The sequence below is a fragment of the Ctenocephalides felis genome, unplaced genomic scaffold, assembly GCF_003426905.1.
Source record: "Ctenocephalides felis isolate EL2017-DRISC unplaced genomic scaffold, ASM342690v1 CF-g0.4_SCAFFOLD_01580, whole genome shotgun sequence".
NCBI classification, from domain to species: domain Eukaryota; kingdom Metazoa; phylum Arthropoda; class Insecta; order Siphonaptera; family Pulicidae; genus Ctenocephalides; species Ctenocephalides felis.
In genome coordinates, this window is record NW_020537734.1 from 10,350 (window position 1) to 31,317 (window position 20,968).

Here is a 20,968-nt window from a genome sequence, read left to right on the forward strand (position 1 = left end):
GTATATAAATCTTACCCCATCTTACTTCCTTCTAGTGTAGGAATTTAAACAAAAAGTTTTTTTTAACTACCCGCAGGGTAAGTTATTGTAATCGTCCAAAAATCGAAATTGAAAATTTTTGCATTTCTCGACGTTCTGAAGGTTTCTGAACATTTTGGCATACCTCAGAAAAAATGAATATATGTATTATGTGTGTGTGTTTTGTGTGTCCGCATTTTTTCGTTCAAGTTTTTGGGCGCACGGATCAACCGATTTGAATGGTTCAAAAAACATTCGATTCCTATTGATAGGGATAATTAGAAATCGAAAAAATATTGCAAAATTTTTTATTTCAAAGAAACTTTTTTGTATATCGAAAATAATTCAGATTTTAATTTTAATTCTTGCTAAAGTTCTAAAGCTCACTTATATACTATAATGTGCGTTAACCTAAGAAAAATATTTATAGAAAAGTAATTTTTACAAATACCGTATATTTATTTAATTTATATATAATCATTTATTATTTTATTTATAAGTATGGAATTTTTTTTATTACATAGTAATAATAATAATTAAAAAATATAATTTTTGTTTTTAATACACATATTTCAAGCATTTGAAACTATTAAAGAATATAACAAAAATCCGATAGACAATTTTTTTAAGGTCATGTCCTAACGAAACCAGGATCAACGCTTCGAGCCAGGATTAGATCAGGTTCTGAAACAAAAATTCTGAAGTCAAAGATATTGATATTAATAGCCTATAATATTAATATTTTCATATGTAGGAATTGTAAGATCATGATTAATTTCCAGCTAAGCCTATTATACAATTATGATTTATTTTGATAATACTGGTAAGATTTTAATTTTTTTGTTTAATTGTACTTAATCAATTAATTGAATCTCACCATTCATTGAAGGTTGTGAAAATCGAACTATGCTATCGGGTAATTGTCTACTAGCTCTGCTGTTTCTGAGCGGTGTAATAGTAATTTCTGCAGGTTTTCTGTGTATAGGATAATCCAATTCGGCACTGGACGATTCCATTTCGCCGCTGTACATTGACGGGCCTTCAGTTCGTGGCCTAAAGCAACATCAAGTATGAAATAATACTCCCATTTGTTTAATATTTTTAGACTGTAAAACTTTACCTAGAACTGGATTGTAGTTGCTCTTCAGGAATTCGAATTTCTTCGTTGGCAACATTTCGTTTCTTGCAAACAACCAATATAGTTGCAAAAAGTATTGCAGATAGTATAAGGCCAGCAGCACTGATCAAGGCCCCTAGAATCTGTAAAAATCAGCGATAGTCAGTAAAAAATAAGTAAAATGTGGATATGAACAAAAGTTAGTTGTACAAAAATAAGAAAATTGTATATCATATATTAATTCCATAACTTTAATTTTTACAGCCGATTGAAATTGCAAGCTTTGTTTTTCAAAATTTGTCTAACGCCAAACTCACCACTGCCACCGATTTATGTGATGCTTTACCGCCGCCACTGATAATATTTCCTGCACCATTAGTTGCCTGACCAGTGTTGGCAGGTAAAGTTTGGCCAACATCACTAGGACCTTCAGAAAGAGCCCCAACGTGGCTCATTGGCAAAGCAACTCGCACTCTTTCTATTATTACAGGTGGTTCACTTCGACCCTGTGCATTAACTGCCCAGACCAGTAATTGGTAATCTCTTCCTGGAAGAAGACCACGTACTCGGAAGTGTGGGTCCGTCTCAGTCATCCGGTATAATGCTGGCGTTTCACTCTACATTAATAACAGTTTTTTTATTTTTATATTTAAAATTTTCGCTTATATTAAGAAATATACCATTAATTATATTCAGAAAGTTCACCTGATCATTCATCGTTGAAATCTCATTATCGGCGTCCGCTGGATGTCTCCTAGTAGTAACTGTTGATAACGACGAGGAAGATGATGCTGACATCCCTTCAGTGTTTGCAGCAGATATAACTTCTAACAGAAAATGCTGATGAAGACCACCGTCAAATCCTGGAGTGCAAGTTAAATCCAAAGATCCAGTTTGCTCGGATAAGATACAATTTCCTGGAGGTTGCGGCACTTCTATAAAAGTAGGTATATTATTTTAGTAGGTAATGATATCACAACTTGAATGAATAATTTTCCGTACTTGCTGGAACAACGTGGAAAAGACATGGAATTTTTTGACGTCCAGCCCTGTTGCTAGCCCAGCAAGCCAAAGTACCAAAATCATTATTTGATACAGGAGTATATTGAAGCTGTGAAATTCCTCCTAAGGAAGACACTCTTGAACTGGGAACCTAAAAAAATAAAATCGATCTTGTAATATTGGAACATTGTAATATTAAGTTCTACAAAACTGATCGATTTTTTTCCATATTCTAAGACTTACCGGGAGCACATCCTTAGTGTTATTATAAGTCCAACTGAATTTTACTGAATCATCCAACGGATCAGCTTCAATTTCACAACGAACTGTTAAAGTACCATTTCTCAAAGCACCGACGCTTTTTTCTTCAAATCCACTTTTACAACGCGGAGAATCTACAAAAATAAAAATCAAATATAAACCAAAACTTGCCATATTTTTATTAAAACAGATATTGTCCTTACATTGTACTTTCACTGTAACTGGTGCACTTCTAGCATCACCTTCGGAATTTGTAGCCCCACAAACGTAAACGCCGGCGGTTTCTTTGCCAACTGATGGAATCCTTAAAATGGATTTATCGGAAAACATTCCAACCTTTTCCGGAATAAGTACACCGTTCTAAGATAGTATGATCCAGATTACAGAACAAACCTTTAAATATAGTTAATTTAAACAATAGTACTAATAAGACTTACATCTTTAAACCATACATATGTATGGACAGGTGGATGAGCTTGGGTTTGACAATGTAATTCTGCATATCCACCTTCTACCAACAATGGTTGAGGTCTCATTGGGTCTAAAGACTCTCCTTGTCTTACTTTGCTGTCCGTCAATTGCAGACTTACTATTGGCGCATCTAGTTAATCAATTAAACTTATTGTTATTCATGACACAATATTTATTAAAACAAGTAACAATTAGGACATGAAATGTCTATGTATATACAAAAATTCGAAGATTTGGGTATCTCCAGAAATTGAATCACATTCTATTAATTGAGTTTTTATTGACCTGTATCTAAACTAAACTAGTAAATGTTATTTACATGCGACAACTATGGTCCTGGTATCTTCTATAATTGCTCCATTGAACCAAGGATTTGAAGCCCTGCAGGTCAACTTTTTGCCACCGTCTTGAGCAACTACGTTTAATTTCAAAATTGAAGTTGTGGAATTTTTTCCTAGAGTCGTATGAGTTACACTATCATATGGAGATATCGTCGAAGAAGTGCTTTGTACTGGTTCACTGTTCAAAAGCCAAGTTATCTGAGGAAAAAGGAAATTATTGATTTTAATTCTAATAAATTTCTACAGTTCTTTCGTAAATAGAAAACAGAAGAAATATACAAAACCTAGAATTTTATTTTTAAATATTACACTGAAATATTACTAACAACAATATTATTACCTTGGCTGGAGGAACAGATCCCCAACTTTCACAACGAATATGTTGAGTTGTTCCGGCAGACAACAGTTCGTCACCAGACACAATTTTAACTTTTAGTGGTTTTACTAAAAAAAATAATAAAAATATTAACAATATTCAAAATAAAATAATTACAGATTATCTTAAAAAATATGAATGATGTATACCACAAAACAAGTGGTTTTAATAGAATTAAAAACAGAGTTGCTAATGTGAATAATAGTAGTATCAAAAGATTTTGTAATATTATTTGGATAGCATTGCTTTTTAATTTTCTTCCAAAGTCCGCGTTATAAATTATGTACAATTTTGCTAAAATCATAGTATAAAGTTTTTTTTTTCAATCAAGCCCTATCTTTATTATTTCTTCAAATTATTGCTATTGCAAACTTTGACCTTGCACATAATGCATTATATTTCTGTATAGTTTCTATAATATCAAATATAAAGTAATATTATAGTACAAATAGTTGATCAAATAAAAACAATATTTATTCCATAATCTGACTCTTAAATTTAAAATAGATTTTTCAAATTAAACAATGTGGCGAGCATAGCTCACTTAGTAGCATGTTCGATTCACACGACAAGGATCTTTGGATCGAATCCTGTCAATAACTTAAGAAGGACTGTGACGTCACTTGCTGAACGACCGTTGCCGACAATCGTGGAATTCTCTCGATTGATTAAATGTCATATGTCTTATGTTTTAATTTAATAATATAATAGCAATTGTGTAGATTGAAAATTTTGTATGAAATGATATTAATAATAATACTTAATAATATTTATCATAATAATTAATGTTAATAAAAAATATATGTAATAGTTTTATTTCAATAATATAATGGCAATTGTGTGGACTGATAATTTTGTATGAAATGATATTAATAATTGCCATTATATTATTAAAATAAAACTATCACAGATAATATTTGAATTACATTGACTATTATGATAAATATTGGTAATATCATTTCTTACAAAATTATCAATCCACACAATTGCCATTGTATTATTAAAATAAAACATATGACATATGATATCTAATCAATCGGGAGAGTTCCGCGATTGTCGGCAATGTTCGCTCCGGAAGTGACGTCTCAGTCCTTCTATTTTTGTACACTTATTTTACGCTCGACTATCAGTCCATGTAGTTTAAGGTCTATGATTAATAAACCATTCATTTAAAAATATATGTACTAATTTTAATACAAAGTACAGAGTTATTTTACTTTTTATTAGTAAAGTAAGTTTGTATTAAAATTAGCATATTTTGGATTTTGTATTAATTTATTCATTTATTACTTTACAACAATCAGAACAGTAGTAACATTCTATGAGTGTTAATGAAAATTTAGAATGCCAATAGAAAGTGCAATGTTCTCTGAATTGTATAAAAAAGCCCATAAATTCAATTACAAGTAAGTCAAACATTGAATTAAACTAACACCTAAAAATTATTAATAGAACAGTTAAAATCTTACAGTAGATTCGAAGATGTATTATCCTGACAACCGGAGGTATCAGATATGACCCTTGAGCCCTGCATTCTAATTTGGACCCGTACATATCACGGCCAATAGACCTCAATAAAAGCTGATTAACAGCAGTATCAGCATTTTTGTCAGTATCTACAACTCCGTCCAATAAAATGCCATCCCTCCACCAGGTTATTTCTGGACGGGGAAGTCCTGAGAAGAAAAAATAGTTAATTAAACAATATATGAGAACTAGGTGTAAGTCATTTGCACAAACTTTGTGATATATACAAAAAATCTACTTAATCAATAAAAACCCACAATCAGCTAATTAGATAATTATCAACATAATTATCATACCATAACATAATCTTTTGGCCATATATTTTTATTATCAGAGTAACTGAATTTTATTTTCCCAATACTACCTATGAGTATTTCAACATTTTACGAGAAATAACTCATATCAAGAAAGTCACGTAGAAATTGAGCAATTCTTCAAAAGCTTTTCGAAGCTTCTTGCACTTAAATCAAAACTTGTCATCTCCAGTATGCTATTCTGCTGGAATTGTATTTGATAATACAAATTTATGAGTCAATAGCTCATGGAATTGTCAAGAGTGCAGAAATTTGAAAAACATTTATATAACAAATATACATAAGGTCCTATCATACGTATACATTATAAATATACATAAAATCCTATTATACGAAATGCCAAAGGCGAATTTATTCACTATTCTAACTTCCCTAAGAAGTTTATGCTTTTGCCAGAAAATCCGAGTTACTAATTTTATATTTTTTCAATGTTTCAAGTCCTTCTGAATCGTTTGAGACCTACTATGGAAAACACATGTACTTTTCTTAAAAATGTCTGAATCGATTTTGGGTAGCTCGATAATAACTCGGGTTAGTTACTATGGCAAGATGATCAGCTGAGCCGTTTCTTTAGAATTAAAAATAATTCTGCATTTTTGGTCCACCTTTTCGCAAAAGATACAATTTTGAAAATTTTGAAAACCGTTTGTAAGATATCACATGGAATTTGTCCTGATTAGTGCAATTGAGCAAAGATATGTGTATATAAAGTGTAGTATTCAGTTTTTGCATAACTGACGGTTTGCAAAATTTTTGTTGGTATTTTTAATAAAAGTTACCATGGAAATAGAATTTCATAGGGCACACAAATATCCTAAAATATTAGAGTTCTATGATAATAGTTGTAATATAAAAATTCATAAAATTATAGAATAATGGGCTCTTAGGACATACAATCGCGTTATATTGTGCACTATAATTGATATAATACTATAATTAATATCATACAATTTGATTACAATTTTAGTGAGAACCTGATTTTATTTTAGCAGTTAGAGAGTTGAAAATTGAGCTAATTCTCAATTTCATTAACTTCCCGTAGGGTAAGTTATAGTAATTGCAAAAATTCAAAAATGAAAATTTGTATATATCCTTATGTTTCAGGTTTTTGAGAATTTTGGTTACCTTAGAAAAAATGGATGTATGTGTGTGTGTGTGTGCGGATACAAATTTTCGTCGACGATTTAGGGAACACCGATCAACCGATTTGAATAATACGATATTAAGAACGGAGTCCGATTTTAATAATTCAAAAAACATTTTATTTGTATTGACAAGATGAAGAATTGATTAAATTTTTGGGAAGGCCGGTCCAGCGGTTATGAACGCTCAATAAAATAAGTGAAAAAATTTGGCGGTCCAAATGTCCAAATATTTATTGGACAGATGTACATCAAATTATCAGATATTTTATAGAGATTTTAATAATGTGTACACATTTTGTGTAAATTTTTTGGGGTTCCATACCAAGATTTTTAATTATGGTACGGGAAGTTCCAGCAATTTGCCTTAAGTCACAATGCCATGCACTCCACTAGTTATTTATGAAGTCAGTCAACATGTATCAGGAGATTCCTGCAGTTTTTCTTAAGGCAAAACGCCACTAACACATAGTTTGTTTAAGAAATTTTTGGTGTTCAATAAAATGAAAGAAAATCATTATTTTTAGTGGTCGACATCATACGTGATATGTATAACACTGTTTCTATTACTGCACATGTATTTCAACATAATTTTGAACCGTTTTCATAAGTTTTTCCATATTATTCAGAACTTCATATATTTTACTCCGATATAGTATTAAATTTCAAAAATTTTCATCGCAAACTGCAGTAATGAGAATTAAAATGCATTTCATTTTAATTCATTAGTTTCGTTACAAGGATTCAGCCTCAGGTCGCGATTCAACTCTTTCTATAATTTCCACGTTCATCATAATTGCGTTCATTTGAACGTAGTCCGACAAATAAATTTTATTGATTTTGTTGCCTTCAGTAAAGTTTGCTTAAAATATTGAAAATGTCCCGTTCTCGTCGAATATTTAGAATTATTACTTTGCTCGGGGTAAATGTTTAATGGTAAATAAAGGGCGGTTTATAGTCGATTTCAGGATATTCGAGAATCCGAGTTTCAGATTCAAAGTGCATTTGAATTTATATTCTTGTATTTTATATGACAGCATATTATTTATAAAACAAATATGAGCAAATAGATTCTTCTATAGAGCAAATGGATAGGCATCTGAAATATCTATCTAAATAAAAAAATAATATCTTAAACATGATGCACTCAAAATAGTATATATACGAGTATATCGCCACATTGCAATACTGTTTCAAGAAATTTTGTCAGAAAAATCACAGGTCTGAAGTGAACATCGACAAGCAAATCAGGTGCAAATTTGATGAAATTTTGCTAGATTATAAAAGTTAATGATGAAAACCAATCGTTAGAATATTATAATCTTATGAAGAAACATTGAAAATTTCGGTGCTTCAAACTCACTTTCAAACTATGTTTTTTTTGGCAAAGTTTCTTGAAGTGCCAAAATTGATTTGAGCTTGTTATTTTGATGTTTTCATTTTTTCACTCAATTTTTTCATTATAAATCTATCAAGTATTTTACAAATTTGCAATACTGATCTGTATGCACTTTTGATAATACATTTTAGTGCATATTTTTTAGAGGAGGGCTTCTCAAAGCTGACTAATTTGGAAAATCGTAGTTGTTATATATATATGGGTGTTCCATATATATTAGGGTGGTCCTTAATATGGACATTTTCGAATTTTCTTTGCTCCCAAGAGCTCAAATGCTTCCTCAAATTAAAAAAAAACAATCCTCTAAAAGTTTTAGCTTTAAATGTCAACATTTAGATATTCCGGAATTCAACTAAAAGTTTCGTATATTAATTATTAACATATGTCATTGAGTAAATTTTTGTGCCATCTGTGATAACATTTGTAAACTCAAATATTATGACACTTGACCTCTAATTAAATACATGTGGGTTGTTTAACAAAATATCTATGCATCATGGTAACAAGATTGATTTTGCAGCAAAATATTTATTTAATTGGTAATGTTGACACTCAAATTATCATTAGTAAATAGTCATCAAAATTATAAGTGTTAAAAATTAGTGCTATCACAGATCGGGTAAGAATTTTTTTAATGACATATGTTAATAATAAATACACAAAACTTTTAATTAAATTGCGGACTATATAAATGTTGATATTAAGAGCTCAAACTTTTAATTTTTTTTTTCTCAATTTGGAAGCATTTGAGCCCTTGGGAGCAAAGAATTTTGAAAATGTCCATATCAGAGACCACCCTAATATATATGTATATATATATATATATATATATATATATATATATATATATATATATAGTCATTTGAAGAAATCAATAGCCGCAAAAAATCCCATCAAACGTAAGGAACAAAAACTATTTCATCTTTGCTTAACGATCTTTACCTTTGAGGTTTCAGCAAGAAATAAAATGATGAAAACACTGATACAAACACCCCTTCCCCACACACACACATATATATATATATATATATATATATATATCAAAGTACAAAATAAGTGGTTTATGATGTATTTCCATTATTGCAGAATCATCCTAGCAACGCAGGTCATAAAAACAGATATGACTTTTGCATTTCATATATGATATAAAATAAAGTTAATGCTCCGAGTACTTTTATTAAACTTTAATGTCATATATTAAAAATACCTAAATTTACATTCAAAACATATTTACACTTGCCGATAAAGACAATATATTTTTAAATACATAAAAATTTATATGTTTTAATAATTATAGTAAAATCGTACAGTAAACTCGTATTTACCATGAACAGTCTCATAAAAGCTCGGCTTAAGAGCTTAAATGCACTAAAGTGTTAAATGTGATAGTCCAAAAATATTGGCAGATGGGCAGATGTAAGTATTGTATTAAATATATAGATTTAATAAGTATATAATTAAATAAAATATTTACCTCCTGTGACTTGGCAGGACAGAAATAAATCGGAACCCTCTTTGAAAGGGCCAGCGACACTGCTTAATTCGCGGCCCTGGTCGTCGAAAATTCTTGGCTCTGAGGGCGGCACTGATAAAAAATAAATATTGATATACTTAACATTGATATTAAAAAACTTATTTCAACAATTTAACGCAAATGAACCCATAGATAATTAACAGTATAAACAAATTTCGTAAAAGCATTATTTTTTAATTTTTTTATAAAAAATAATATCTATATATTTATTTTATATCTTACCTATTAATGTCAAGTTGACCTTAAAATTTCTAGTTGGAGAGTCAGTAAAATCGACTCTGCATCTGAAGACACCGCCATCTTCTGGCTGAATATTCTTAACTTGCAGCCTCGCCCGGCCCTGTTTGGGGCCCTCACCTACTAAAAAATATACCCTTCTACCCAAATCGCTACCGAGAGCGGAATGGTTCGCTTTGTCGAGCGACAGTCCGCCTCTGGCATCCAAACTAAAAAAAAAATCATGAAAACAAAGTTAACTAGTTGGTATTGGTATTTTGCCTTGAGGCAAGTTACATGAACTTCCTGATATGTGTAAATAATAGACTTATTCAGTAAAAAATAAATTAATTTATGAGTAATTAAAAGAATTTCGAGTGGATTACATATATTAGATATAATTGAAAACAAACGAACATGTTAACTCAAAGTATTTTCTGAAAGCAAATTTTCACAAATAGGACTTTGATGGTTTAGTAAGTTCATTAAGACCAAGTACTCTATCGTTATACCAAGTAAATCGTCTAATTTTAATATTAACAAACTTCAAAAAACTACCGATTCTATCAAACTTCAATAAATTTTTAAAATTAAACTATTTGTCGTAAGATAGTAATATTTCAGTAAGTTATATAAGACCATGATATATATAGCCAAAAAAAATTGTCTTTACAAAGAGAAAAAGAGTAACTAATTTTGAGAATATATGTAAATTATCGAATTAAATGGTTTACTGTTCAATTTATATTTGGATAGATTAAATTAAATTATATCAAATCAAATATTAAATTAAATTGTGCAGTCATAAATTTATATGTGCATATATTCACTCACGATATTTTCTAAAAAGTGCACGTTTTGAATTTCGCTGGCATTGTATATTAAATTATCGAGTTGTTGCAATTCTACATAGTACAATTTTATATTTAAAACATTCTTTGATTTCAAAATATTTTAACAGTACAAATACTTTTCCATTTCTGATGCTTTAATAAAACTTGGGCAGAATTATTATTCACTATTCAATTTACGTCAAACAAGTTGTTGGAATATTTACTTGTTAAAACAAACTGAATATTTATTAAATCTAGATATTTATAGTTGTTTCTTAATACAAATAGAAATCTTCGCAAATTCATTACATTCAAAGTTAATTATACAGACGAAATTTGCTTCGTTATTAAAATGTTCTCTGTCACAATTTCAATCTAGCGACGTTATTGTCTGGAAGAATGAATCTAGAACCAACACAAATATATATATATATATATATATATATATATTTCTAGGTAAATTTATATAAAAGAACCTAAATATTATACTATATCGTATTAATTTTCTTTAATAATGCATTAAAAGACCTGATGAAGTGTTACGAAAATAATTTTAATTAAGATCGTACCAGACGCAATAAGTCTGAACCAGATGTCAATATTTGAAATTGTTTAGGAATCCCTCACATTCATCAAACTTGTATAATAATACAGATTTAACTTCTGTTGCTATGAAAATGATTCAAAATTACAACTTCATTGTTGAGAAAAATATTAATTATATTTGAAATTGATCACAAGCTCTATACATGATGAATATACACAAAATGCAGTGTAAATAAAAACGTATGTGAATAAACAGAGTTTTTATATCGTAAAAAATAAATTTTAATTAAATTTGTTAATTAAATATTAGTCTGATACATTTTATGGTGACATACAAGTGTCTATACACAAAATTGTGTTCCGTTTTATATATGTGTATATTTTGTAAAAATAATCCCTAGTACATATTAAAATTCCTAATCAAATAAATAATAATCATATTAATTTTTTATTTTAACGAATTTGATAATAAGATTAAATATCAATGAATAAGTAGATTTCAATAACTTTCTATTTATTAATCTTATTTTTTCCTTAAATTTTTGCATACATTTATGGTCAATCAAAATATACATTATTTTTTTTAAGAATTAATCTCATGAAAATAAATTTGTATCAACTTTTGTAAATTACTCAAACTATGTTATTTAAACCTTTTTTGAAATGCCATTTGAAAAAATCTGATTATAAACATTACATCATTTATAATTAATTTTCAACTATTTTTTTTTCTTTCTAGTTAAAATTACTATTAGTTTCTATTTCAACCATAAGTTAATTTGTAAAGAGAAAGAGATTAAAAGCATATTTTAATAATTAAAATAGTTCTTTCAATAACGATATACGGTTTAGGTATTTAACTTATGAATAAGCTTTTCGCAATTTTAAAAGAAAAATTAAAATAATAGTTATTCCAACTCCGCTAATGAATATTTCTCAAGAAATAACAGAAAAAGGTTATATACAGTGTGATTTTTGTACAAAAAGTGCCCATGAAGTTAGTATTTCGAATTGGTTGAATAACTTAGCTATTATTTTGCAAACTCCTATTAAAATTAAAAATAATGACTTGAAACTGTGTGCTTCCGGGCTGTCAATTTTTACCTATAATAAATTATAAATTAATTGTAAGTGGCATTTTGCCCTAATTAAATCAAATAAGCGACTTAACCAATGAGAAATCAATATATTTTTTTATTAATAACATAGCAATTTAAATAACAATATTAACCCTGTGTGAAAATTATTCACAATTATAATAAAATATAAATCACTACTATGTATTAACCCTATATTAAGAATATTGCAATATTTTCAAAAGTAATAAAATTTGTACTTATATAGGTATGGTTATTTTTTACCTCTATGTTGGGTTGTAGTTTTCAAACTTGTCCCAGGTAATTGAGAATAGTTTTTCTTCAAGTTTTCCTTGCCCAAGGGTGCGGCAAAACGATTATCCCTCTTAAGCCGTGGAAATGATAAATTTCCTCATACGTATCCCCATTTAATATGTCGAATATTGATATATATATATATATATATATATATATATATATATATATGTTTAAACATTTACATATTATTAATTTAGTTCATTCAACATTGTTTATAAAAGTACTAAATATCAATTAGAGGAATCGTTTGAATCGTATATCAGTCTGCTAGCATTAGAAGTACATCCTTGAGACAGGTTGCCAATTTAGGTTAAAATTCCTTGCATTAATATAAGTAGGCAATTGAAATACTTGACCTTCTGGAAATTTCGCTCATTCGTGAAACGACTTTCGGAAAACTTGTCATTAGAATATATTATCATTGATGGACCATTCTAAAATATCTATATATGATATTTAAAAAATCAATTTAGTGAATATGAATATAATAAAAAATTGTTTCAAATGAGATTCAATTATTTTGAAGCAACGAGAATAAATATAACTTTTGTCGATGTTTTTTAAAAAACTACTGAACCGATTTTAACACTTGCAGGACGGCTCCGATTTCAAAACAATCTACTTTACCGGCTGTAAACTTGATTTCATTGTGTATGTTATGCAATTTGTTCGATAAAATTTTATGGTCATTGAAGGACATACATTTTTATTATTAATTTATTTTTGATCATTTTATAAAGAATGGTGACGTTCAAAACAATTTCCAAAATGCATAGCTGGTTGATTTTGACATGTTTTACAATAAAATGTTGTTCGCCGCCTTCCTCCTGGCTTTTCTGTCAGAACAGACAATATAATTCCTTTTTCTTTTAGAATTTAGAATATGCCACTGATTAGTCAGTATATTTGGTTATTTTTTCGCTGCCATAATGGTTTATTTTTTCTATTATATTGTCTAATAATTCATTTATAAAATATAAAGTAAAATAATCTATTGGATGTCTTATATTGCTTGGTATTTATAGTCGGGGTGTTTGTTGATGTATGTCAAACTGGATTATTGAAGGAGAATTGGCGCATTTGCTAATGTCTTCCCGCTCTTCATTTATTTTGTCGAACTTCTTCTTTTTGTTGGTTGGATAATATCATCATCACATTCATCACTATCTTCGGTGCGAATAGTAATTTCGTAAAATTTGTTTGTATGCACTATGAATGTCTATTTGAAACTGATCTTCAGTGCTGCTTAATTCACAAAATTTACCAGTCGTTTTGCCATATTTAAAAGCGCTCGGTCGTTTTAAATATTAAAAAAGGACCATATAGCGAAGAAAAAAGCTGAAAATACTACTAAAATAATTTAAAATTATTTTCGGAATACAATACTGTTCATCACTGCTATATGTAATTTCTTCAACTTCTCGATGCAAACTGAGTTATTGTTTATAAAAAGCCTGTGCCTCACAGAGTTTGTTTGTTTGTCCACTGAGGTGGACAGCCGTCCCCAAAGTGTTAAAAATTTAATAGCCGTCGTATGTAACTCGTTAAGTGAAGTTCGCTAAGTGAAGTTCATTAATAAAATACCTATATGAATCCAAAAAGGATCTGATAATATACTAATGAGATAGTAATTTAAATTCACTAATGCTCTAATTAATTGTGTGTATGTGCGTGTGTGTGTGTTTGCAATACTTACTATGTTTGTATGTTCTACCATAACCCAATATATGGGTCCGTCGTAAACGTGAGGATTCGCGATCGTTATTATTGTGTATATTCTGCATCAGCAATGAGATATGAGCACGTCAATGGACAACCCGAATCCCATACAACAAGGATTAGATACGAATTCGTGGCGGCGCTCAAAATTCGGACTCGCCTCGTAGCGCCTTCGGGCGCCTCACTAAATCCTAGGCGACCGCGAGTTAATCTAATCCACCCGGGTGACGGCCACGAGGAGGACGAGTTTGGTGTTCGTACAGAACATTCCCGATGGGAATGAAATATATTTATATAATAAAAAAGATTATATACGTTGAATATAATATATATATATATATACTCGTATATATATATATATATATATATTATTATTAGGGTGGTCCTTAAGGGGGTATTCTACTGTAGAATTTTGAAAAATTCGAAAAAAATTTTTTTTTATATTATCAAAGTTTAGTTATTCAAAAATATGTCATTAAAAGGATTTTTCAAAATTACTATTATTTCCTGAGTTATAGTCGTTTTAGTGACGTGGCCTCGGTTCGTGTCCGACCGGTCTCAAAACTTTGAACGCGTTTTTCTCGGAACTACTTTTTTCGAGCTGGCGGTAAGGATATCTCGAGTTCTAATGAACCGATTTACTTCAAATTTGGAGAGGATCTTCTCTATACATCGCTTTATCGCGTGGACCTTGCCCAAAACTATAACTTTTAACAAATTCGGAATTGTTAAAGAAAACATGAAAAAATATATATTTTTTTCAAACTGCCGCCATTCAAACAAAAAATTTTTTTTTTAACTTATCATACGATAATATATTTAAGGGTCATACGATAGCGGCATCTATAATAATTAAGAATCCAACTATTTTTTATGTTTTAGATCACCAGTAGGGTTAGAATCATGCACGCCAGGACACCCTCTTTTTTTTTGAGCCCCCATTTTGACTGCTCATAACTTTGTGAATTTTAATTTTTTTCTTTAATAATTTTTTTATTTAATAATAAAATATCAATAAACAAATGATAAATAAATCGATAGTAAAAATATTATTTGTTTCCTTTATACAGCGCTTCAAATACCGGGCGAAATTCATACCTCTACAGTAGAAAACCCCCTTAATGTAGATATTTTCGAAGTTTTTCACTCCCAAAGGCTCAAATGGTTCCATATTGATAAAAAATAATTATTTGAAAATTTTAGTAATATTATCTCTTAAAATTGTCAATGCGCAATTCAATCTAAGTTTTGTATGGAAAGTGCAAGGAAAAATTTTCAAACATTTTAAAAATGTTTTGTTAGATATAATTTAGCGAACAAATGAATGAGTTTTATTCAAAATTTGACGCTCTAAAAAACAAATTATAAAAAAATTATTAAAAAAATGACACGAATTGTCACTTTTAATTCATTTGTTGCTAAGTTATGCCTAAAAACATTTTTGAAATTTTCGAAAGTTTCTCCATGCTATATCTAAAAGACAATATTAAGAGCTAAAACTTTCAGATAAATGTTTTTTATCAATTTGGAACCATTTGAGCCCTTAGTAGCAAACAAATTCGAAAATGTCCTTACCCCTAGCACTAGGACCACCCTAATACAGGTGTCCCAGACATTGACGTCAAACCAAAACGGGGTGATAGTATTGCCTTTACTGTCTAGACCAGTGATTCCCAAACTTATTTCACCTACCGCCCCCTTTCCAGAAAAAATGTTACTCAGCGCCCCCCTTACAAACTTTCCGAAGGAGAAGCCGACTCGCTAATTTTATGTTTTCTCGACGTTTCAAGCCATTCTGAATCGAATGAGACCAACATTTGGAAAAAGTATGTGTGTGTGTGCGTGAACAGATTTTTTGCCGTAAATCGACGTTTTCTCAAAAACGACTGGACCGATTTAAAAAATCTAAAAACCATTCAATGTATCTCGATGAGGACTATTGTTTGTCAGTTTTGTGCGACGATCGACCAAGCCGCTTCTTTAAAAATAACAGAAAAGTGAAAAAATTTTCGTCCACGTTTTAGCCTGCAATTCTGAATTTATTTTGAAAATTCAAAAACCGTTTGAAAGATATTGGCTGGGAATCGTGCTGATTAGTTTTTGGTAAAGATCGGCCGGGCCGTTTTCTTGTAATAAAGTTTTAAAAAAAAAATTTCGACGATTTTTATTATTAGTTGTTTGACAAGTCGTTAAATTTTAAAAATTCGTCAAAGTTTGCAAAAATCAGTATCGTTTTTATGGCGTTTATCAAAATTAGAACTTTCAACGATGTTTGCTTAAAAGCGCATAAACCGATTTTAAAAATTTAGAAACCAATCGATGTATTTCGATTATAATTTTAATGTGAGGGAAAAGGAAAGACGGGGGTGCGCTCGTACCTGAGGTAAATTTGTTCGCAAAAAGTAATAAAGGGAAGTCGCGTTAAAATTCAAGCAATAGTGGATTTAGACTCGGAAATTAATACAATATCAAAATCGCTATTCCAAAAATTACGCGTTAAATCTCAATCCAAGAGCCTTAAGCTCCACGGTGTTGTTGGAATTTCAACGAAATCGAATAATTTTACAAATTTAGAAATATTTAATGAAGATGGTACATTTCCAAAAAAATAAAAAAATATAAATGCCTTTGTGCTTACGAAAATATCGAGCCTACTACGCGCAGCAAATCCAAATTGCTGAGCTAAATCTTCCTAATGGATTAAAACTTTTGGATTCACACTTAAATATTCCGCGCGAAGTAGATATGTTGATAGGTATTGATACGTTTTTTGAAATTTTAGGTAACGAAAGAATTATACTAGGCCCCGATAAATCTATTTTACAAAACGCGGCATTCGGGTGGACAGTTACGGGTAGATATCAAAGAAATATAATTGATAGCACGACAAATAATGATCATATATCCGCCAAACTTACAGATTCTCTTACAAAAAATCTCTTAAAGAATCCCTTACAAAATTTGAAAAGTTACACTAATTATCGTCATACAAAGAAACATATAAACCATTCTTTTCATTAAACCTTCTGTGATACAAGAATTGGCGGTGCATAGTTTTAAAACTGATTTACCTACTAATACACCTATGCAGATATGTTTGAATAACTTCAACTAAAATATTATCTTTATATAATTCAGTGTTAATTTTAATCATTTATTTATATATAATATTAATAATATATTTTTTTTAGTTTTGTGCTTTGAACGCCCTTTAAAACTAAGCATCGCCCCCTAAATACACCAAAGCCCATCACCGCCCCCCAGAATCGCCGCAGCGCCCCCAAGGGGGCGCTGGCGCCAACTTTGGGAATCACTGGTCTAGACTCTAGAAGAAAAATTAGAAGATTTTTCTGTTTGGAAATTATGAGCTTTAAATTCAACTCAGAGCTTTTGTGAAATTATGACCATTTTTTGTTTTTTAGGGTAATTTTTACTAATTTTGTACATTTAAAAAAATTTAAAAGTTTGGAATCATGACCGTGAACAATATTTCTAGAACTACAATGAAAAATAATAACCCAATTGCACCAAGATTTCGAGAACTAAAACTTTTTGTCAAACTATGAGTTTAAAAATTTCAAAATCATGACCGTGTACAACATTCAGAACCACAATGAAAAATAATTACCCAATTGCACCAAGTTTTCGAGAATGACTTTTTGTTAAACTATGATTTTCAAATTTTTGAAATCCGACAACTTTGAGAGGCCCTCTTGTAAAAGAAATGTAATAAAGTGTGTGGGCAAGTTTCATCAAACGTTGGCGCATTTAATCAGGATTGTAAAATCGTAAAATACTTTTATTATTGAGAAATTTCGAGTAAAAAATAAAAACCCTAAAATAGCATAATTTTTGCTAGTACATTTTAATCACAATTTTATTACTTTTGAAAATATTGCAATATTCTTAATATAAAGTTAATACATAGTAGTGATTTATATTTTATCATAATTGTGAATAATTTTCACACAGGGTTAATATTGTTATTTAAATTGTTATGTTATTAATAAAAAATATATTGATTTCTCATTGATTAAGTCGCTTATTTGATTTAATTAGGACAAATTTTTTACAAGGGAAGGTAGCAAAACACTTATAAATGCTGATTCGTTCGCAAAAAAATCGATTAAGTATCAAATAATTTTGTTTTCTTTTTATACATGTATCGGAGGGCTTGATTATAGATTTGATATATAATTTAATTTCATTTATTTATCAATGCTTGAAAGGCTTACTAATGAGTGAAATTTTAGAATAGATGTTAATAATCCATATATCACCAAGAATACTGAATTTGTTGTATAAGATAGTTTGTAATTAATAAAAGAAATAAAATATATTGAAACTACTGATTTTCTGTTAATAATCAATTCAATTCAATTCTATTCTATTTTCTATTGGAATACTGACCTGTAAAGTGGTATAGGGGAGTCCTTAAACCACAAGACCATGTTGATCGTGTCCCGCGGTGTCGCCGGTGTGATGTCGCAAGGCAATTCCACGTCGTGCCCGATGGCGGCCCAGACTACCTGTGCGGGCGCTGTAAACCGGGATACGATATATCAATATACAGAACACAATATACGGGCACATTTGTGGTATTGAAAGCAAATACGATATACATAAAGAGTAATAAATGATATAGTTTTATTCGATTTAATTTGTTGATTTGTTTTGATCGACGTTACTTATAAAACTATAGGCTGACAGCCAGTGAACCTTTTATATGACGGTGCACCTGTAAGGCTAACAATTTTTGTAGAGATGATTCTTAGCGTGCTTAGTACGAAAATAATGATCTGGCAGGTTTCAGTCCTATGTGTAAAAATACCCTAAAATTATACTTTTTCCTGCAAGCTTAAAATTTTTATATCTACGATTTAATTTATTCATTGAGAAGTTTAAAAATCAAATTGCCAAACCATTTCAACCCGCACAAGTACCTGCCAGACGAGACGAAAAGTTCACTTTTGTGAGCAAGATGTATACGCATTAAAATAAACTTAGCCCTATAATATGTACTAGTACATGTTACCTGATGGAGTAGTCAATTGATTACTAGTAATGTAATATTTTTTTATTACTTATTCATTACCAAGAAATAAGTGGTTCAAAGGCAGTGTTATTGTTGCACATAACGCAACAAATTTTAATACTCTGGCGGATAGCTTGGTTGTATAAATAAAAGGATTGTTTGCTTTTTTTTTCAAATTGATCCATCCTTCTGTATTTATATATCATCAAAATTTGTTGAATTATCATTATAATTAACTTCCCGTAAAGTAATTACAATAATCACAAAAAATTGTAAATGAACATATTTGCTTTTCTTTACGTTTCAAGGCCTCCTGAATATTTAGGGCATACTTTATAAAAATGGGCGTATGTGTTTGCGTATGGATCCACGATTTTTCCTCCACGATTTTGGAACTACTGATTTGAATGATTCAAAAACATTCGATTTATATTGATCGAGACAAGTGTTGACTAGTATTTGTAAGATGCAGATCAAATCAGGTTCTAACTAGATAAGTTCCATACGGAATTCTTACAAGTTCCTAATTAGGTTCTTAATGAATTCTTACAAAGGACTTATTGAATCCTTAGATTCTTACTAGATTTATATTATATTCTTACTAGATTTCTATTCGATTCTTACTAAATTTTTATTTGATTCCTATGAATCATTCATTCAAATATATATAGAAATCATTTAAATTTCATTTTACTTTTTCATTATATAATAATTATTTTAACACCTATCCTAAAAGGGCAAAAAGAAAAATTGTAGGTTTATAAACTGACTTTTATATAAAATTTCAAATTTTCTGGATATTATCACACGGTTTTGAGATTGAAATAACATATAACCTATGCTGAGAAATGATAACTTCAATCTCTTTTATTCTTCTTGATGGTACAAAAATTAGTATGACTAGTGCAAATTTTAAATCAGCAGCTAATATCGATTTTTCTAAAATACATAACGTCGTAAATTCTATGTTCTACACAGTAGTAACTTTTTTAAAGCTCTCACACGTCGTCTTTGAGATCTGACTGCCTTTTTTCATTTTCTGCTAGTCTTTTTCTTAAAAGAATGCTTTAAGAACATACAGTTTTCCTACAACTTTAGTAGGAAATGCTATTTATTTTTTACGTTTCTCTTGAAATATTCTAATGTTGATAAAACACAGCATCGCTGTAAAAAAGATAATAAATATAGTAATCAACAGTAATGAAAAAATATATTCAAAACATTCAAAAAGCAGGATCTTTGATCAACATTTCCATTAATACCTGATGAATAATTATACCGGTAACGAGAAAACAAATTTCAAATTATCCCTAAAAGCTTTTAGTTATCAAGTATGTATGCTAATATGGCAAAATGATATGTAGAACCTATCTCAACTCCAAAGGATCAAATATTCTATTTACGTATTTCGCTTAAAATAGCAATATCCCAGCAAACTATATCTGGAATTGCATTACCATTTCGGGTAATAAGAGGAAAACATGTGAGAAAATCCAGTTATCGTTATGAAAGGACCGAATTTCCACGTGTCTATTAGAAACACTCATTTAGAATGCATAGAAGGTAAACAGAATGTCAGGTTCATAATTTGAGTGGAAATAAAGTTCTGCTGAAAAGTAAACTTTAGCACAAAGAGTTCTGGTGGAAATAACAAAGGATTAAAATTGCAATCTTGAAAGATAGATCGAATTTTAGATATTATAATGTTTAACATACATGCAGT

At 29.7% G+C, this 20,968-nt stretch overlaps 1 protein-coding gene across 1 annotated transcript; it reads right to left on the reverse strand.

Annotated features, from left to right (window-relative positions):
* Positions 1 to 649: 649 nt before the first annotated feature.
* LOC113372104 (hemicentin-2-like) lies at positions 650 to 18,750 on the reverse strand (the record flags this gene model as incomplete). Its single annotated transcript, XM_026612435.1, has 15 exons — positions 650 to 702; positions 896 to 1,071; positions 1,139 to 1,278; positions 1,453 to 1,752; positions 1,841 to 2,070; positions 2,138 to 2,288; positions 2,381 to 2,532; positions 2,602 to 2,758; positions 2,836 to 2,999; positions 3,189 to 3,408; positions 3,551 to 3,654; positions 5,056 to 5,262; positions 9,443 to 9,553; positions 9,725 to 9,948; positions 18,621 to 18,750. Coding segments are annotated over 15 exons (2,519 nt in total), but the record flags the coding sequence as incomplete, so codon positions are not given.
* Positions 18,751 to 20,968: the final 2,218 nt, after the last annotated feature.